At 31.0% G+C, this 22890-nt stretch overlaps 1 protein-coding gene and 1 long non-coding RNA gene across 3 annotated transcripts in view; one reads left to right on the forward strand and one right to left on the reverse strand.

Annotated features, from left to right (window-relative positions):
* The first annotated feature begins 2839 nt into the window (after nt 1-2839).
* Nucleotides 2840-22890, forward strand: part of LOC108913562 — a 49278-nt gene continuing 29227 nt past the window's right edge. For both annotated transcript variants that reach the window (XM_018719128.1, XM_018719129.1), the window contains exon 1: nt 2840-2938. In XM_018719128.1, the coding sequence (XP_018574644.1) occupies nt 2912-2938 (27 nt within the window). In that variant the 5' untranslated portion in view covers nt 2840-2911. The remainder of the gene's footprint in view (nt 2939-22890) is intronic.
* On the reverse strand, nt 21857-22878 carry LOC111692312. Its single transcript, XR_002763200.1, has 4 exons — nt 22667-22878; nt 22412-22573; nt 22195-22353; nt 21857-21927 (listed from the first exon to the last, which is right to left on the reverse strand). It is a non-coding gene; the product is annotated as an uncharacterized LOC111692312 (long non-coding RNA).

Below are 22890 nucleotides of genomic sequence, written 5' to 3' on the forward strand. Positions count from 1 at the left end.
TTTAAAGCACAAATTAGTTTTATTTACAATTATTATCTACGTATCATATTATTATAGTTTATAGTAGCATTCAATAAATTTTATATATTTTTTTTAAGTAATTTGTTTTTTTATGTTCGGCGCTTCGTCCACGTTGATATCATAGAAATATGTTGACATTAAAATGACACGTCGCTAAACCATACAAAAGCAATCTGTTTTTCTATCAACGCTGATAGTGCACTGAAATAATTTACCACGCTAGTTTACGCTGCCCAGTAAATACGTATTATGGTGCAATTTAAAAATCTAATTATAAATCGACTATTCATTTGATTTAAAAAAAAATAAGAATTTCGGATTAGTATTCAGGGAACATGTAGTATTGCTCCTAAAAAACTGTTCTTAAAGTTAGACCTTGTATATCATCGAAATGTCTAAACTGGTAGAGTTCATTGTTAATTTATAATGGCCAAATGAAAACGAAACAGAGCCATTTTCAGGAACTACGTCAAGATTGTAGAAAAACGCTCAGACCCGTCGATTTAGATTAAAGGGGGACATTCTTTGCTGGCATTTTTGACTCCGCCACTTTCACCCCCAAGCAAGGGTAAGCATCACCCCAAAATATTTAAATGGCATTGGGGGTTGAGTAATATTTCTTTTGAAATCTCTTACAATTCTCTTTACAACAGACTTTAGATTTTATAATTCCGCCCAATACTTATAAAAAAATTTACATTTTACAATTTAAATTATGTTTAGTTGCTTACTTACTACTTAGTTGATTAAATGTTCAAAATGATAACCGCCCGCTTCCATACAAGAATAAAGATTTTGTTCGAAACGTTCGCGCACATTCCGAAGCATTTTCGAAGTGATTCGTCGATTCTTTGAGGCAAATCTTCCAGCGGCGCTGGCTGTGTTTTATAGATTTTACTTTATAGGTATCCCCACAAAAAGAAATCAAGGGGCGATAAATCCGATGATCGTGGAGGCCACTCAATACTGCCTCTTCTCCCAATCCAATTCCGTAGAAAACGTTGGTCCAAATACTGACGGACAATTAACGCAAAATGGCGGAGGAACACCGTCCTGTTGAAAAATCAAACGATCTTCAACGATTCTGGAACATTTTCAATAATATCAGTCAAGGCAGGGTCAATAGCGTCTTCCAGTAATTGCAAATACATTTGGCCAGTCAAATTACCAGGTAGAAAAAAAGGACCTACCAGCCGGTCACCGAAAATTCCAGCCTATACATTTAATTTTTCCGGCTGCTGTGTATGCACCTCGTGAAAAACTCTTGAGTTTGAATCAGACCAATAGCGGCAATTGTGACGATTTACCTACCATCCCGTTCAAGAAAAAACTGCATTCATCAGAAAAACAAATATTAAAAAGAAACTGTGGATCGTTCCCTGCTCACTCACTCATTATTTCACAAAATTGCAAACGGCGGTCATAATAATCATCCTCATGAAGTTCCTGGACTAAATGTAATTTGTATGAATGGAATTTATTCTTCTTCAAAATGGTTTGCATGCTAGTTCGATTGATCCCAAACACAGATGCCAGCTGCCTCGTACTTAATGTAGGATTAAGATGAACTTGCCCCAAAACTGCAACTTCACTAGCTTCATTAACTATAAGTTTTTCAATTTCTCGTTTTTTATTGGCGTACGTACCCTGTCTCTTGAAATTTTTTTACTAACTCTAGAACATACTTCCTCCTGACATGTCGATCTTGATGTTGTTCAATAAATAGCTGAGCTGTTCTATTCGCACATTTATTGTTCATAAAGTAAAGCGAAATGATATCTACCCTTTCCGCAATGGAATAAACCATAGTGTTTAATTTTCAAAAACACAATTAAATAAACTACCAACCAACGCTTCCAAATAATACTAGAAAATAATTTGGAATCCACTAATTTTACGTTCATTGTGTGTGTATAGCATTCATTTCTGTTTTTTACAATTGTGTTTTTTTTACGAAAGTGATAACAAATCGCCAAAAACCAATGTAACGCAAGAAATACTAAATTTATACCATTGGCGTACTTAACTCGAATGACTGACATTTTTACCGTTACTAATTGTTTGTACATAAGTTTCAACTTTAAAATCAAAATTCTTAATAAGTATTGGGCGGAATTATAAAATTTAAAGTCTGTTGTAAAGAGAATTGTAAGAGCTTTCAAAAGAAATATTACTCAACCCCCAATGCCATTTAAATATTTTGGGGTGATGCTTACCCTTGCTTGGGGGTGAAAGTGGCGGAGTCAAAAATACCAGCAAAGAATGTCCCCCTTTAATCTAAAATCGACGGGTCTGAGCGTTTTTCTACAATCTTGACGCAGTTCCTGAAAATGGCTCTGTTTCGTTTTCAGTTGGCCACCCTGTATATAATAATATATAACATATTTGTTTTATAGAATAAAGTAAATTTATTTTAAAACTGAATAATTGATTGATTATTCTGGAGTATAAATATTAAATATATTTAATTCTCAAAATAATTACTTTTTGCTTTAATAATGTTGTATTTTAAATATCTCAACCTTTTTACAGCAAGAATAAGCAACTAAAACGATTAAGATAAATGAAAGTTCCCAGTAGTACGTCAATATAATATTATTTTCATGACTAAGAATTCCATTGAAAAACTGAAGCGAATTTATTATCTAACAGCATTATTCATTATTTTCCATAAGAGCTGGTAAATACAATGAATAAAAAATAAGTGGATTACACGTAACACGCACAACCTTGCATTGAATGCGACCTCTGACTTCTGCTGGCGGGGTACGCCTACCTTTACAGCCACCAAACGCACCGGTGTGCTCGGATTCGATAGAGAGGTCGGTCAGTGTTTGTGTGATATTTACTAGTGCAATACGTGTGTGACAGTTTTCACGCAAATGCCAGTATGTTATACCACTGTCTGTTCTTTTTGGTCAGTTCTTATATTTTATATTTTATAATAAAGTCATTTTTATACGTTCATAATAAGTCCTATCTTACAGATACATTTCGATACATTTATAAGTTATTACTACAGATACCAGTTGGTTCACATTTTTAGTGAAAGTGCTTTGCGGCGTTCCACATTTTTTTAGGATTAGAGGCCGCTTACAATTAATTAATCGTATGCGTAACGTTCTTTTTCTTCAATATTGCCTAATTTCAACTTTTTCGTTTTAAAAACTGTATAATTAATTAGACTAGTTTTTAATTTATTTAACATAGTAATGGATACATTTTGTTCCTTTTTAAAATTTAAAATTTAGCTTACTATATTCAATGCGAACGTAAATTTTAACAGGTATAGTAAACCTATTAAAATTTGCTATTGGCTGCACAATTGCCAACCAAATAGAAGCATGTCTATTGTCTAACATACACCAATAAGATCTTTAATTAAAGTCAAATCTCATCTCCAAAACTTTATTAAACGAAATAATATCATATTTTTGCTACATAATCTTTAATCCCAAGTTATATACATATATTTATTAATTGAACACTTTTAATATCTATTGTATTTACTTATTTCATATTAATTCATAATCATACATAATAATTTTAGTAACTAGTGTGTTCTTAGGCAAATTAGAAAGTAACTAGCACTTTTTCTTTTTAACAGTAGACATAATTATTTATATGACTACTTTTAATATACCTATGACTTATTAAACTTATCTGAGACAAGTATTTCTAAATTTATTAAATATTTTATGACCATTTTTCAAAGCTGGCTTAAATATCCCGTAAATAAAAATCTTCCTTGACACATCAGAAGACCTTGTTAGTTAACGATCTTTCTATTAGAATCTAAAATTTATTTAGGGCGTTGGTTGGTCCAATTCAAGTAAATATTACCAGAAAACCTTCAACGAATTAAGTAACGTGTCAAGCAAATTTCAGTTGTTTTTGCCACAAGGATAAATCGTTTCTTTAAATTATTTTTTAACTTGAAAATCATTATTATTTATTTGAAAATGTAGTTAATTTATATTTTTAACCGTTTTAAACTGAATGAATGAAGTAATAGTATTATTATTATTAACCCAATGCCTTAATTTAGGTACAGAAATTTTTTATTTATTCATTTAAGAAACATTCAATTCTGTCAGGTTTTTCAAAAAACATGTATTCTATCTCTAATTTAAAAGTATTAAGCTTATTCAAACAAATTGTTTTCTAAAAAGCACAGACAACTGCTGATATTACGGGAAACAACTACTCAAGGTTATTTCGGTATTAACATCTAGACGCTCCAGATGTGTTTTGTTCTTTTCTAATTGTAATAGATGAAAAGACAAAGAGATATATGTAGAGCATCTAGATGTCAATACCTAACTTGCCTTCTATAGGCTACGTGCCCCTACCAGCTTTGAATTACATCAGCAATACGTAGTAAACAGCTAGTAATAAAAAATTTGTTAAAATAAAAACTAAAAATGATATAACTAAATATAATTCATACAAAACACATACCTAAAATATTGAAATTGATAAATAATATAATCATTCAAAGTGTCTTGTATTTTTGCTGTTTTATCATCAGCCTTGACAAAGACTAACACGTAATAAAGGAGCTACTACAGCTGCAACCTTTTTATTTTCTTAGGATTGTTTCAACAGGTCCTTTCCTATGAAATTAATAAATATTAGTCTCCGTTAAAGCTTGATTAACTAATCAGGCGATTAGACTGTACATATAATGATATAAGTATAATCACAGTCTAATCGCCTGATTAGTTAATCGAGCCTTAACCGAGACTCAAAGTACCGGGCCTTAATCTAACAAAATTATATATAAAAACCAAATATTTTGAATAAAATGACATTTTGAAACGACAGTGTCAAAAATATTGCATATGCTCTTTTCGCCAAATTTATTTATAAAGAAAAATATTAAATATTATTAATTATTATTAATTATTATTATTANACTACTACTACTACTACTACTACTACTACTACTACTACTACTACTACTACTACTACTACTACTACTACTACTACTACTACTACTACTACTACTACTACTACTACTACTACTACTACTACTACTACTACTACTACTACTACTACTACTACTACTACTACTACTACTACTACTACTACTACTACTACTACTACTACTACTACTACTACTACTACTACTACTACTACTACTACTACTACTACTACTACTACTACTACTACTACTACTACTACTACTACTACTACTACTACTACTACTACTACTACTACTACTACTACTACTACTACTACTACTACTACTACTACTACTACTACTACTACTACTACTACTACTACTACTACTACTACTACTACTACTACTACTACTACTACTACTACTACTACTACTACTACTACTACTACTACTACTACTACTACTACTACTACTACTACTACTACTACTACTACTACTACTACTACTACTACTACTACTACTACTACTACTACTACTACTACTACTACTACTACTACTACTACTACTACTACTACTACTACTACTACTACTACTACTACTACTACTACTACTACTACTACTACTACTACTACTACTACTACTACTACTACTACTACTACTACTACTACTACTACTACTACTACTACTACTACTACTACTACTACTACTACTACTACTACTACTACTACTACTACTACTACTACTACTACTACTACTACTACTACTACTACTACTACTACTACTACTACTACTACTACTACTACTACTACTACTACTACTACTACTACTACTACTACTACTACTACTACTACTACTACTACTACTACTACTACTACTACTACTACTACTACTACTATTCTTATCCATTCATAATCCTTATCGCTATAATTAGTTAATTAATTAATTTTACTATGCAAAAACATATTCACATAATTCCTTAATTATTATTAATGATAAGTCAGTTAACGTTTAATACTTTGAATTGCCTCAGAGAAATCCAGTTTTAACCTGGATTAGAGGAAATGGAAAGTCACGTCGTTTTCGAACGAAAGTTTCGTTCTGTTATCCAAAAGATTTGAAACAAAATATATCGCATACAGGTACATATTCCGTTTCCTAATAGAATGAAAATGATTTGTTTATATTTATGTAATGTATTATCTATATCTAGTTAGATAAGGGATTTCCAATATAATAGTTAAATAAATCGTCCCTCTTATCACGCGTATAATCCAAGAAATGGATATACACATACGCCTCTACGTGATAATAGGGACGAAATATACATATCTGGGTTTACTGAATTTACAATATTTTTGCTATGCTTAAAACTTTGTCACAAAATAGATGTATTAAAACGGAAGCCATTGGTACTGAACTAAACTGAACTTAAATATCTAACATGTTAAGAAGCTATAATAAATTTTAAGATTTTGAATGTAATGACAAACATAAAACTTAACTATAGATGCGGTGACTGCTAGAGGGTTTGCATCAAATTTGAAAAAACTTGTATTTGTGATTTTAGAAAATATGTTAATGTAAAAAGTAAATGGGTCTATTTGTATCCACTAAATTTAAATTTTCGTACAGAAACAAAGCCAATAATTTAATAACAATGATAACAATTTTTTAATTTTTAATTTTTTTTTTGTTGTAAGCAGTACTTTTGTTTTTAACTTGGAATGTTTATCCTTATATCTTATACTCGAAGAACTCATTTGTCAATATTATAAGTGGAGGATTTTTTTTACATAATGAAATTCTTTGCCATCTGCATATTTTGTATAGTTTTTGTGCACTTTAACAGCCGATATAACCTTACAAATTTTATTTATCTGCATGTAATAGCAGGCACGTAGCTGGGGGAGGGTCACCTGGCTCCTCAAGACCCAAAACTACTATCAAATAAAATATACTACTACTCCCAAAAGAGATAAAATATCTTTCGAATATAAAGTAATTCAAAATATTGCTATTATGTTGTTTCAATGTGATTTGCCAGTTAATGAAAAATGAAACAATCATGTTACATGTTACTTATTTTGCAATTTTTGTGTTGCACTAAAGCATCATTATATCTTTCTTTGGTAAAATTAAAAATTTCGTTATGTGTAAAAAAACTAAATTTATAAATTTAACAACTGGCTAGGTACCTACTTCAAAAAGATAAATAATAAAGAACACATATATTGAAAGTTCCACAATTATTAATCTGTATTTCTTTAAAACTACTATTTCAAATTTCACTAATTAAATGAACCCAAAACCGCGCGCACACCCACACACGTACACGCACACGCAAACGCGCACGCACACCCACACGCACACCAACACGCACGCACGCGCATTGTTTTCTATAATACAAAAAAATTAAATTGTGAACATCATCTAAAATACTATTTTACAGTTGTCGCTCACTATCAATACTCACAAAGCATTAGTTCTGTTAATTTTAAATTTACCAGTTTACAGTCTCCTTCACAACATCCTAGAACTAATAAAGTATCGGTTTGTTCATCAAAACTGTACATCTTGTTCATCTTAAAATCGTTAGAATCAACAAAACTAATTTATTAATGACAATTTGCGAAACTAATGAGAACTGTAACGAAAGTACAATACAAAAATACCTAAAATGTATGTTTATGAAGAAACTACTCAATATTTTTAAGATAGAAAAATTTGTGCATTATTACATTGTAACACTTCTACTAAGAATATACTTTTTTATATACGACTATTTCCCTAGAGTAAAATATAAATTATACATAACAAATATATAGTACATTCATAATTAATATAGAATATTAATTTAAACTGAATCATTAAACAGCTTTCTTAAAATATAGGGGGTGATTCACTCTATCTTGACCCTTCATAATTTTTTTGTTTTTAGTCATAAAAAATGCGGAATACAAAAGTTGCACAATTTTTTATGAAGTATTCGAAAATCATAGTAGAAAAACAAATTAAGTTCAAACAAAATGGTCGCGGATGTTAACTTTGTTAATTTAAATGGAATACCCTGTATATTTTTACATCTCTGGATAAAACGTTCTCTGTCTAGTATAGGAATATAGGACTTACTAGGTCCATTTCTAACAATAAACGGGATACTATTAAAAAACGAAAAGAAGAAAATAAGATATCACGCCGTGAGAGGCTTAATTACTCATGCACTGTATTAAAAAGTATGGTAAAATTCCTTGAACTTTCCATGGTAACCTGTTGCCATGGAATGTTTAGTAAAATTCATGTAACATTTATGTAATATTAAATAAAACCTTTAAAATATACAGGGTATTTTAAAAACGTGTTGTCAAACTTGAGGGGTATAGAGAACATTGTAGTAGAAATTTTTTACATATAAACCCTTAGTCGAAAATGAGCCGTTTTAGCCCTGGAACAATATTTGTCCAAAAATGTAATGTTAGGTACCTACCTCGTTGATTCCAAAAGACTGATAATTAAGTAATTTTTATTAAGGATAACACAAAAAAAGTGGTTTGTAACAAAATAAACACGTTTATCTCTTCTGATAAGTGTTTACCAACTGCATGTTCTACACGCGATGTTGTCAAAAATTCATTTTATCCACAACTGTGTGATAAAAACTTTATTGCACGCATCTAATCTAGTCACGCAATGTCATCTGTGTTACGCTGTGAATAGTGACACAAATGAACAAAGCTGTCACGTAATAAATGATCGGACCTAATTGAGTGTTTCACATTTGTTTTGTTTGCAACGAAATTTTGCTTCTAAGTTTTTGAAATGAACATTCGAAGAGTATGCGGATATGCATCTTATTTATGGCGAAGCAAGATGAAACGCTAGAGAAGCTGAACGCTTTCCGAATCGCCGACATCCTTACCGGAAAACATTTTTGTCAATCCATCGTCGGTTAAGAGAAAAAAATAACTTTAAACCAGATGTAGAAAGTAAATCCACGAACTGCACGGACAGCGGTCATTGAGAAGAAGTTTTGCATCGAACATGTTCTTTAATAACCTACCACAAGCCGTTTTGAACAATTATAAATTATTTATTATTTTTGCGTTATCCTTAATAAAAATTACTTAAATATCGAAACATTTTGGGATCAACGTAATAACATTACGTTTTTGGACAAAAGTTGCTCCAGGGCCAAAACGACTCATTTCCGACTAGGGGTTTATACAGGCTGTTACAAATTTGCTTCTCACTACAGGGATCTCGGAAACGGTAAGAGCTACGAAGTAGTTTAAATGGGGGCAAAGTTGCGTAATCAGGGGACCAACATTATGCCTCTAAAAAATCAAGGCTACGTTTCGTCTCTCCAGGACCATCATCAACTTCATTTTTTTAAATATGACCCTAGAAATTTTATTACATTTTTTCCAAACTTTCATGACCCCCAATACTGTACTTCCTCAGCCCGAACCAGATTCAGACATTTTGTTTCGAAAAATTCATCTTCTAAGTTAGATGCCTAATATAAAAATAATAATAGAAAACGAAGTAAGAGACGAATCCTAAATAAATCTCATGGCCAACTGAAAAAACACCTATACATTTTTTGCATTTTTCTCCATTTAGGCAAATAAAAAGTATCTATCCGCAATATTATATATTTTTTTAGTTTTCCCCGAATTCGTGAAAACGTGGTTTCAACTCAGACAAGAAAAAGAAGACAAAAAAACTGAGGTGTATAAGCGGAATTTCTCCAGTTCCATGTCTAGTTGCACCTTTCTGATCTTATAGATCCAGCCCAGCCGATAATCTCCGTCTAATCTTCCGGCTTATTTGGTTTATTCGGGATCGAACGGGACTTGGACTTCTTCATTTGATTTCATGTCTCGTTTTTGATGTGGTCTCAGTGCTCTAGACGGAACGACGTCGGTCTCAAATCTGACTATCAACTTTTATTTCCTAAACGCTTGAGTAGTTCGTGTTGAAACTATTAGCGTTGGATTCTGCGCCTTCTATTTACCACTAAAATAGTCTGCAGTTTCGCTTGCGGTGCTGGGAGGTTAGTTACCTGCCTAGATAAATGATACTATAGATAGGAAACAGATTTCGTGGTCATTAACAGCGCTAACTGTTGACACTTTCTCCAACTTCTATTGCTTTCTTTTTCTAGGAATTATCGGTAATACAGTGAGTTAAAATTACCTGTAGCCGGTAAAAGATGCAAGCGCCATCTAGTTGTACGCTCTACAACTATATACCTACCTACTCAATATTTGTTTTAGGTATTCTACTGCCGCTAAATTTAAAATTACATAACAAATCTCACCCTACACAGATCACTCAGAAATTGATTTTGTAAAATAATTTTCACGTAGATAATTTTTTTTGTCACCATGAGAAAATAAGTACATTTGATAAAAAGCATTAAAATCACTCAAGCATTAAAGACACTTTTAAATGCTCTAATAGTCTTCCTACTTAAAATAAGAAATAATTTTGATACTGTAACTTTTTAAAATGTTTGTTGAAAAAATTTCAAATTTCAGTACATATTTTGAAAAAAAAAGAGTGAAAATGATTATAGAGTTTCAGTGCTTTCTATATTGTATTAGCTTTCACGGTGAATAAAAAAATATTACAAGTAAATAATTTTACTAAACCAATCTTTGATTAATTCTTGTAATAGAGATTTATTATGCAACTTTAAATTTTTCGTTGTGTTGATATCCATAAAAAAAACTACCTACCTCTGATCACATTTTTTATTAAAAAAAAAAAAAACAAAACATTTTATTATTAATAAAAAAATGTGATTATATGATGATCAGACATTATTATGTTATATAAATAAATGTGAATGAAATATCTAATAAAACACACTAAAAACACAAATAAAACACACACCAACACTCGCCAAACCTAACCAACAATAAACAATAAACATGAACAAGAATGACATGAAATGATTCATAATTGCAATTGTCAAAATTTATTCTACAAAATCTTTGTGGCGACATCTATAGACTCTTTCCCCAACTTGTATATCCATCTCAAGTCACGTGGTTCCCAGTTTCCCCATATTTTCAAATATAAGTTCTCGGGCCCTGGTTACCTACTCGCCTGCAAAGGGATATAAATGATGCTCAGGCATCTCCTCCTTGCTCAGGACATCGATGCTGTTGCTCTTCTTCCATTGAACAAGATTATTTCACCTTGGGATAATGGCCCACGTTGTATTTTTATACCCAGACTCCCTGGCACTGCGACATGCTTTAGTTTAGTTTTAGTATTTTGTTTTATTTATAGATTTTCAACTGGACCTACATTTTGTGCACTAATCATTTGATTTTATGGAGCACTGTCGAGTATGATACTCTAGCATCTTTTTATCACTGTAGGTATGGCGGGCTAGTCTAGGGTACTAAAATTCATGTGTGTATGGCCTGTATGAAAGCTTTAGGGGCTTGAATGGAAGCTTTAAGCGCTTAAGTTTGTATGATACGACTCATGACCGTTGGCAGCAATCATGGCTTTGTGGCGATTTGGAGGGACGTGCATTGTCAGTATCATCTGGTACGGCTGAGGTTGTTTTGGTAACAATTGTGGGTATGCGGAGAGAAATTCCGGAAATTTTCGAAACATGCGTGAAAATGTGTATCCCGCCTTGCGCCTTCCGATCTGCCTAGTAGGTCGTCTGCGTTGATTTATCTATGGTTCCTATTGTTTTGGAGGGAACTGTGCCTTGTATGGAACTTTTTTAAAAATTAAAGAATTAAATTAAAATTAAAGAATTTTCGAAGCATTGTTTAATTTCGAACTTTTTAGAATGACCCTGAACGATTGATGGATAAATAGTGCAACTAGTTACATCTGAATAAAAGCTACTAAAAAAGATGTTAGAAAAAGCTTTTGAAGCAGTTCTTGTAAATTTATTTTTTTTTTTTTTTGAAAATATTGCTCTGTTAATTTAAGATTATACATTTTATGAACGCCCACACAGAAACTAACTTAAGAACAATAGGGGCAGATCAAAGATTCCTAGATAAGGAAGTCAAAGGTAATTCTGTAACTGGCGGCGACATGTACATAAGCCACGGCATAACAACTCGAAAAACCATCGGACTTTAAAAATGGTTATTATCAATTGTTTTCAAAGCATGCATATTGTGTATATAATGCAAAAATTTTATTTCTCATATTTTCAGCAGGTAACAAATTTTTAAATCAATTTTACTTTACAAAACTCTCATTTTTTTTACTTTGAACATGACACTAACACTCAATTCCAAATTCTATTATTTATCTTGAACGGTTTCAAAGATATCTGAAGAAAAATTTTTTAAGAAATTGTTCAATATCTGTATAAACTGATTTTTTTATTTTTAGTTGTAGATTACATTGGTAAAATGTTGCAAGTTAATGTAAATCTACCTTATAATTTTTATTCAACATATATGAAAGTTGTTTCAAAATCAAGTAGTTAATTTCAAACTTAATATATGGTCAAGATTTAATTTATGTCGTGTTACGGACATTTTAAGAATGAATATCAAGGCTGAGGTCAAGACTTAAACATTCAGGTCACAATACAATACTATTTATAAAAAGCTGTATCATTAATTCATTCTAAAATTCTTCGCGCTTTTAAGTTACGTAAATATGTTTTTATTATCTACTCATGCAGGAAAAGTCCTATATTTTCGCTTGTTTTTTAGGTTGGTAAATAGCTGTTTGCATACTCTATTTATTTGCGTGTGGTAATCACACTTGTCGCCCGTGAATAATAATAAATCGCACAAAATTTAAATGATAATATTATTTTTTAAAAGTGACATTTAAATGACATTTGATAGTTATAATAATATAATGACCCAATCTTCTATCAACGGCAACGTAAGATTTCACTGCATTCGTAATAAAAAATAGTATCTGCAATTCGTGCGATTGTGTATTACCCACTTGAGCGGATGAGAGCACGAACGAAGTGAGTGCGCTCAACTCCGCTCTCGTGAGCAACTTACCGCACTTTTTGCACAATATACTAATATTGAAAGCTGTATGTAGATGTCACAAATTCCTGAAAACAAAATAAAAAATATTAAAAACATTTGTTCCATATTTGAGTTGAAGGACAATTTCATTGATAATTTCTTAAATAGCAGAAAATGTTTAGTATACTATTCCTTATATCTCCAATAATTAACCTTTTCTCACCATTGGATATTTTCAAATACTTCATCATAGTACGTTCTAGATAATAAAAGCATATAAAACAAAGTAGAGATAGGAAACGGTTTTTACGACGGAATTTGAGAAGAAATGTTCCTCATTCCCTCCGTCCCTCATTTAATGTTAAACCCTGTACAGCGTCGATGGTCTGAGTTTCTAACATTTAAAAAGTCTCAAAGATTCCCTAACAATGTTTATTGCATTTACAAGATATACTGTAAATATTTAAATTCTAAAGTATATCTTTAGAATCTTTAAAATTTTGTATCTCATTTACCGGTCGAGTTTTTGATAAAATTGTTTGTAACGTATCACTTGTTCGAAAAACTTCCCTAATACTGAATTCAGATAATGCCACAAATACTCGTAAATAATAACAAATAATCTTATTTATTACATTGATGTTTTAGGTGAAAAAAATTAAAATATTTCTATATCTAGAAAGTAGAAACTAGTAAAAATAAAATGGTGCATAGTCCGTATCAATCACTTCAAGGTTACTTTTACTTGCCATATAAAGAAAGCTGGTACTGGATTAATATGGAATAACACTTTTACCTCATATAGCGCAGTTGATAATACAACATAGGAGAAAGTTAATACTTCCTATTTGAGAAAAAATAGAATACTCCAGTCGAATTAGAGTTTGAACGTAAAAAAAATATTAGTGGACATTTTATTGCACTTTATGACGGGGAATGGTATGTATATCAAAAAAGTAACTCGAAAGAAGTGACGCTAAGTTGGCAAATTGCAAATAAGTTGCAAAATTACGTGCTTTTTAACTTTTTTCACTGCCCATGAAAATCTAGACGACTGTCGGAAATTTAATGATTTATTTTTATGTTGTAGACAATTGAATTACCTACAATTTAAGGTATCTAAAATTTCACCAACTGTAAAATAAAGGTCGAACGTGGAAAAATCAGTTTTCGAAAATTGCACATTATTATTGGAAAAAGCGATGAATGTTGATGAAATTTATGGAAAAGACGGTCAGTCCCAAGACCAACAAATACCGATTCGATTGACTTGAAATTATTGCTCCAGGTATTAATGCAAAAAGAGCGAATTCCTGAGCGGCTCTTGCCTGATCCAGGGGCAATTTGTTTTACCATTGTTTTGTACGTCATCTTTGTTGTAAAGGGCAATTTAATTTCAAATTTTTTAATTTTTTCGATACATTTCTTTGGATCAATTAGAACTTGTATCTACAATATTAATTTCTAAAATTAGGGTTTAGTAATTACACAATTAGTTGCAAGAAAACAAACGAAATTAACTAAAAAATACCTAGAGCAATAATTTCACGGTCAATCGAACCGACCTTTAGTACACATGTTGATCATTAGATTGACCGTCTTTTTCATAAATCTCATCAACATCCATTGCTTTTTACAATGATAATGCGGAATGTTCGAAAACTGATTTTTCCGCGTTTGACCTTGATTTTACAGTGAAAATAGGTGAATTATTACTTTAAGCACCTTAAATTGTAGGTAATTTAATTGCCTACGTCACAAAATAACTAATTTGGCTATAGGTCGTCTAGATTTTCATGGACAGTAAAAAAAAACACGTAATTTTGCCACTTATTTGCAATTTTTCACTTTTAGTGTCACTTTTTTAGATATATTTTTTTATATTATCATACTACATACCCTTCCCCATTATAAAGTGCAGTATAACATAATAATTTTTTCAAATTTTCATGTTTTATAATCTAATTCCACTGGATTAAATGCCACTTTTTTTATACGATTAAAAAATTATTTCACACACTCCCAAGACAAATACACACATAGAATACGTGCTCCCTATTATCAGGTACGCCTACGTGCAGGCACTAGAACTCACGCTTCAACGCATATACAATGTGCCATGTCATAGTTATTCACATAATATCCTACCCCCTATTCTAGTACTTTTTACACTTATAAAAAAGTGGTAGCAAGTAGACATAATCAAATGAGAGCGTCATAAGCATAATGTCAGACAAATATGGGTTGCCTACCAGGATATTAAAAATAAATCAATTTAAATCATTGGATCATTATGGATTTTGTCAGATATAACTTCTCAGTCGAATTTCAGTTAATGTCAGTAAAAAATTTACATTATATTTCAAAAGAAAGGCTATCAATGAAACAGACTTAACTTCTAAACTATTTTAAACAATTACCAATTTGTACATCATTTTTTTTGTATTCGAGAAATATTACCTATATTCCAAATAAATGCTAATCTTGAAATGAACAATCGTATTTAAGAATTTATCTCAATGAAAACCATGTAGTTATTGAAAAATACAGGCTTCTTTGTATTTTTTAGAAATTTGAAAATTAAAATGTTCTTTATTTTGCATATAAATTTAAATTGAATTGTTTTTTTGAATCGATATTGTTAAATTTGAATAGATCTTGTTTTCCTCTATCGATTAAAAAAAATTATCTATTTATCTGTTGTGGAAATTGCGCGAGTGAATTATGCTGCAATGTGCAAATAAGGTAGCTCCAGCTCTAAATATGTTTTAGAAGAAATTTTTAAAAAAATTCTAATTGCTGCTAAAATCGATAAAATCGAAAATTTTGAAATGGGGATTAATAGTTGAGACTCCAACGGGTATGTAAAAAATTGGGAGCTCAAAATAATCATTGGTTTTTCTTAATTAACAATTCAATTGTGCGAAACCTACACGGCCGATGAAAAAATTTCTGCAATACTACCATATCATGAAGTACTCAGAACCATACTTTTTATATGGCTGCTCTAAAGTCAAGGTCCGAAATAAATTAATGAAAAAACGATATTTTTTCACGATTTTTTTTTTCGGTCCACACTGTATTACAGCAACAATGCACATACAATTTTTTATTTTGAACAGAATCTCAAAACGAAACTTTTTTTCCTTTGACTGTTTTCTCTAATGTCAATATTCTCCGAGTTATACATGAAAGAAGGAAGAAAAATGGGCCTTTTAATTTTTTTTTTACATTTTTTTGCGCTAACAATAATTATGCACAACTTTCTACATAATATTTAGAACTATTTCCAACAACATTAGAGTTACTATATGAAACATCCATACAACCTATTTTTAAAACAGTTAGGTTTTGTTCCCTCGGCTCGAGCCGTCAGCGCACCTTGCACTAGCGGGGTTGTGGCTAACCACGCGTTGGTTTTCCACAACCTGCGCTGCCTAGGTTGTAACGGGCAACGTTAATTCATCGCGTGCAGTTATGGACATTTCTTAGTCGATTAATGAGTCAAACTAGTTATTCATGATTAATTGTTTAGTCATTAACCATAGATATTAAGACTGATATAAATTAATCATAATCTAGACTAAAGATTGATTTATTTATTCATGACTAATAACTTGGACTGGCACAATTTGTCCGGTGGCCATTGGTGCCTATAGCCAACCACGCGAGCTGCCTAGCGGTTGGTTGAGCAACCGAGATGCCTGTAACTGAACGATTAATTTTTTTATGATTTTAGTTGTTTTTGGCGCAAGATCCTGTGTAATTATGTCGAGCGTACGTAGTAAAAATACCCATCTCCCTTGTTTTATAGTTTTGCTTTTATATTTTCTAATAGAATGCATAAAAAACAAGGAGTAATAATTATGTGATCAGGTTAGTACTTTATCAGTAGTTAAATTGTACAAGAAAAAGGCACTCAACACACATGTTATTTCAAGTGCAGATTAAACAATAAATAATACTTTATTTTACTAAGAAATACAGAGCCTTCTTAAATCTTTGCAAGGCACGTGACCGCCGAGTTTAGGCAACCCAACATTGCACCATTGATACTGGTAATGAAAATTCCGTAAATCTTAGCGTCACCAATATTAATGATTCATTTACAATGAACAATGACAAACCGTTACGTCTACGCTCGAAAATATGCGATCGCTGTTGTCAACGTGAAGGAAATAAGATTACTGTTCCACACAAAAATACTGGTCACGTGGCTTGTAATCATTTATGAAGGCTCTGTATAAATAATAATGTAATTATATTCAGTACCTATATACATATTCGTTTATGTATAAAAACCTTGTTTAAAATAAATAGTAATAAACAAAAGAATACTAAATATTAAACTGGCGGAAACCAGAAGACATAATTTATGTTTGATTTAGTTTCACGTTAACTGCATGTAACCTACCATTTTGCGTATCAGATAAAGAGACATTTCGTTCCTTCTGGAATAAATACAACGGTCGTTGAAACAAGGGTAGAAACGATCGTAAAACAACTTATGTATTTCACAGTAACATAAATCTTGTGATTCAGATCTTATCAAAAAAAAATTTTGGATATGCAGGAGACTCTTACAAATACAAATTTGTAAAAAAAATCGAAAAGAGAAATAGGAAAGCAAGATGATATAACATAGCAATCACCATTACAATCTGTGTCTATTGACAATTCTATCAATGGCCTCTACAATTGTTCATCAAATGGTTCAGAGTACATCTCACCTATAATAATTGATAACAAAAGATCTTTTTATATATACTATCAGAATGTTAGAGGATTAAACAGTAAACTATTTGAATTATATAACAGCATAGCTATGTTAAGTGATATGTATGACATTTTTGCACTTTCTCAAACTTGGTTATCATCGGGTGTTTTCAATTCTGAACTATTTAGTACAAATTATTCAGTAATGCGTTGTGACAGAATCTTTAGAGAAATGAATGTAAGCCGAGGCGGTGGTGTACTTTTAGCATTTAAACAGTCAATTACTGCCGTTAATGTTTCAGTTACACAAAACGATTACTTTAAACAAGTCCCTATGATAGATATTATAATAGCTAAAGTTTCTAGGAATAAAAAAAACATTCTATGTTGTACTATTTTATATTCCGCCAAAAATAACGATAGATCAATTATTAAATTTATTTGCTGAGGGACTCATGTCCTTGCAGTTTTTGTTCAACCATGACATTATTTTACTAGGAGATTTTTAATATTCCCCAATTTCGAACCAATGATGCATTAGTAGCGCATATGAATGAAGTAATCAATTTCTTTTCTTTAAAACAGTATAACAATATTTACAACTCTAATGATCGCCTTCTTGATTTGGTTTTTAGTTCTCTACCTTGTTCCGTTTCTGAACCACAAATGTAGTTCATGAGGATGGGCACCATCCACCTTTAGAAATAACGATTGCCTGGAATAATTGTATTACGAACAACATTGAAGACTCTATTTTAAAATCTTATAATTTCAGAAAAGCAAATTTTTCACCACTATATGATGAACTTTTAAATACAAATTGGTCGGCTATAGACAATTGTAACAATGTTGACGAAGCTTGTAATGACTTTTATAAAATATTACAAAGTGTTTTCGACAGAACTGTACCGCTCTCATATGTCAATAATAATAAAATTAAATATCCTCCGTGGTTTAATACCGCCATTATACGCGACATTAAAAGGAAAAAGGAATTATGGAATGACTATAAAAAAAAATAGAAACCATGTCATGTACGAATCATTTAAAAATTTAAGATCTAAGCTTAAAAGAGACATAGCTGAAGCTCATAAAATTTTCCCACAAACGGCTGAATCTAACACTAAAAACGAACCTACAAAATTTTGGTCATATGTGTCCAATAAACGAAAAAACAAATCCATGCCACATAATATGTTTTATAAAGATGATATTCTTGAATCAGGTTCTGATGTGGTAGAGGGCTTTGTAGATTTTTTTAAATCAGCTTATGTTGCGGATGCTAAAAATATGACCCATATCTAGGAAATGTATTGTGAAGGCAATAATAATGTTTCAATGATACATTATATCGGTGATGATGATATTTTAAACTGTCTAAAAAAATTAAAACCTAAGATGACAATGGGACCGGATAACGTTCCAGCCTTTTTAATTCGTGACTGTGCTCACATTTTTCTCAAACCATTAAGAACAACTTTTAACTTAATTTTGACTAGCAACAAGATACCTGATGTTTGGAAATTATCGCGTGTGTGTCCTATTTTTAAAAAGGGAGTTGTTAATAATGTGATTACCGCCCTATTTCTATAATAAATAATTTTAATAAAGTATTTGAATATCTTCTTCATGATATGATGTACAATCATGTAAAGAATACTATCAGTTTCAACCAGCATGGCTTTATGCGAGGTCGATACACTACAACAAACTTTACATGCATGCTTTACACAATATCTATCAGGGCCTTTGGATAATCAAGAGCAAGTGGATGTGATATATACCGATTTCTCCAAGGCATTTGATCGGTTACATCACGATATCTTACTACGTGAACTTAACAAATGTGGCCTTTCATTGCCTTTGCTACATCTTTTGTATTCATATCTTTCTGACTCAATACGCGTATTTCAGAGGTTTCACATCAAACAATTTTCCGGTTGTGTCAGGTGTTCCTCAGGTATCCATCTTGGGTCCATTATTATTTAACATATTTATTAACAATGTTGTTGGATGTTTGAATGTCCCTCATCTTTTATATGCTGATGATATAAAAATATGTTTAAGGATAAAAACAGTTCAGGACTGCGTTAATCTACAGGAAAACCTTGACTTACTTAATCTTTGGTGTGAATCTAATGGGCTGCCACTGAATATTGGCAAATGCAAAACCTTCACTTTTTCTCGTAAAAAGATTAATTTTAATCATCAATACACGATAAATAACGTCCTTCGTGATAAACCCAATTTTATTAATGATTTAGGGGTTTATTTTGACCAAGAGTTGAATTTTGCCTTTCACATAAATAGAATAATTTCTGAAGTTAACAAAAGTTTAGGTTTTGTAATTCGTAATTCTCGTGAATTCTCTAATGTGGACACCATAAAGTTGTTGTACAACTGTTTCGTCAGATCAAGACTGGAGTATTGTTCTATTATTTGGGGTAAATGTAATGTAAACCACATCAATCTTTTGAAGAAAACTCAATGAAGATTTTTAAAATTTTTACATTAAAAAGAAACTAAAACATCTATACCTATCGGTTATTCGCAGCACTTACTTCTAGTAAAGTACGGTTACAAATCTTTAGCGATTCGGCGTAATATGCATAGTGTTATTTTCCTTTTTAATTTGGTTTGTGCTAATATTGATTGCTCTGAATTACTGTGCAAACTTAATTTCAATGTCCCTAGGACTACCTCTCGTACTACTGAGACTTTTTATTTGAGAACGGCTAGAACTAATGTATTGCACTATTCTCCTTTATATGTAATGTGTCGTAATTTTGCTAATTTGCAGGACAACTTTGATATTTTCCATACGACATTACCTAGTATTAAGAAAATATTTTTAGGATAACTTTGTTTTAATATGTTTTATTGTTTGTCATATATTGTTGTATTTTCTATGTATTTCCTATAGTGTTTATGTTTTTTCTACTCTATTTTGTAATTGCTTACTATATATTTTTTTCCTGCTCTGTAACTGAGATTTTCCAGTGAGCAGTGTAATTTTAAATAAATAAATAAATAACACAAATGTTGTCTTGCTTTACCATAAATTAAAAACGATATCCAACAACTCCGAGTTGCTATACACGTAACTCATTTTTGACACTTGGAAAAGCAATGTAATCCCTAAGCGGACTTCAGTGTTCGGATATAGAAGATAAAACAATCCGAATTATAAGTTGGCGTGGTGGGGGTATTCGCGCAGATCGGAGTGTTGTGGTGTAATTAAAAGATTGTTCGAGTGTATACGTATACGCTAACAACCATGGGGGTTTTCACCCCCAATTAAAACACATAATTTCAACAATCAGTTTATTCCTTCAAACGACAGAGTTGTCTCTTGTTTATTAGCTATGTCGGGACCAGAGACAATAGATAAATATAGATAGCTATCTCGAGTGGAGGGGGAAGGACTGAAATAAGCATCAGCGCCAATGTGCCAAGTGTATCAAGTAGAAGTCATTTAGCGGGACTTTTAAAATATATTGATAATATTAAATAATAAACTTAATTTTGCCTAAAATTATTATATCTCATACTGAGACTGTAAATAATATACCATAAAGAGACAGTATGCCACATTACTTTAAATTTTGAAACGTCATCAAAGTAATGTACAATAGTGTTTTTTTAAGTATATTATCTACAATCTTAGTATAAAATATAATCATTTTAAGCAAAAGTAAGTTTATTAAAACAAACCCTTCATCAATAATCCTTCTACTTCATGGGATTATTTCTTAATTGTTAATGGCAAAAAATACTCAAACTCTAAAATACGAAATACTGCCACAGAAAAGTAATTTCAGACAATACAAGTGATATAGATATTATTTAAAATGTTGTTTCTTTCTAAAGGATACAATTGCTTATTTTGTTTTTAATTTTACTTACCTAATATGTACTTCAAATGATTTCTTTGCACTGTTGTAAACAGTTTTGTGTATATTATACTATAAAATATATATATTAAAATACTTTACAAGCTAGACCACACAAACACACAAGGTATATATTATAATATAGGCCGTGTTCTTTTATTCAAAATAAGCTTAATATGCAAATTGAAATTCAAAAATGTTAAATTTGTTTAAACTACACTTTTACTAATAGAATCAAGTCTAATACAAATATTTACACATACTATTTAAAATAAAGTAAGCACCTTTATATCTTAATGAAGTTTCAGTAATTGAGTCTACCGCACTAACTATAGCTGTTCGGTTGGGGTTATACAATCCCTTGAAGTACCTGGTATTGAAATAAATGGATTATCCTCTTCTTCACCTTTAAAGAGAATTGAATTTATTACAATTTATACAGTTCTATAAAAGTATTACTAAATAATCAAATAAAATTCTGTAAAGGACACTGCAAATAAATTCATGCGTTGATTAAAAATAGTACATACTTCAGTCAACGATTTATATTTATTTTACAGTAGTCACTAATTTATATTGCAAATAACCTCCAATAAAAGAATATACTAATCTATAAATGTAAATTGGAAACATTTTAAAAATTTTAATTCTGGTTAAGTAAATGCGAAATTACCTGGCTGCCTTAATGTGATTTGAACTTCAGAATATATATTGGGTGTATTGCATTCAGTAGAAGTGCTTGGAATAGGATCTGGTACTTCCAAATGAGTTTCTGTTTCACAACTTCCATATTTATAAAGCGAATTTTCCTGTGTCGGACTTTCATGAAAATCTAAAGTACACATACAAAAATATTGACACAATATTTTATTTAGTTTTTATATATTTACCTGGCAAAAATAATATGGGCAAACTTCCATATTTTAACTTTTTCTCCCCAGGAGTTCGACAAAATTCACTGCTTATCGCATACTCTGTATCTCCTATAAGCAATTTGAGGATCAAGACTTCAGTGTATGATTACCAATCCTCTTTACCCAAATATCGTATACCTGAAAGAAAGTGTAATAAAAATATTGTATATAGGTTACAAATTTACGGTACAATTGTTTCCTTTATATATAAGCGTTTTAATTCTTACTTACATTTTCATCACAATTCGGTCCACAACACACAAAAACCATTGTCCTATTATAGTTTATAATCAATTAACAATAAATAAAATACAACAATACCACAAAACCATCCACAAAACAAAATAAATTCAAATAGTAAATGATAAACTTGGTTCCTGTTTTATCAACAACACCCAAGATTCCTAGATGCCAGCGCCAAAATGGCAAGTGTATGAACTATTGCGTAATCCTCC

Source organism: Anoplophora glabripennis, unplaced genomic scaffold, assembly GCF_000390285.2.
Source record: "Anoplophora glabripennis isolate ALB-LARVAE unplaced genomic scaffold, Agla_2.0 scaffold1081, whole genome shotgun sequence".
Taxonomy (NCBI): Eukaryota; Metazoa; Arthropoda; class Insecta; order Coleoptera; family Cerambycidae; genus Anoplophora; species Anoplophora glabripennis.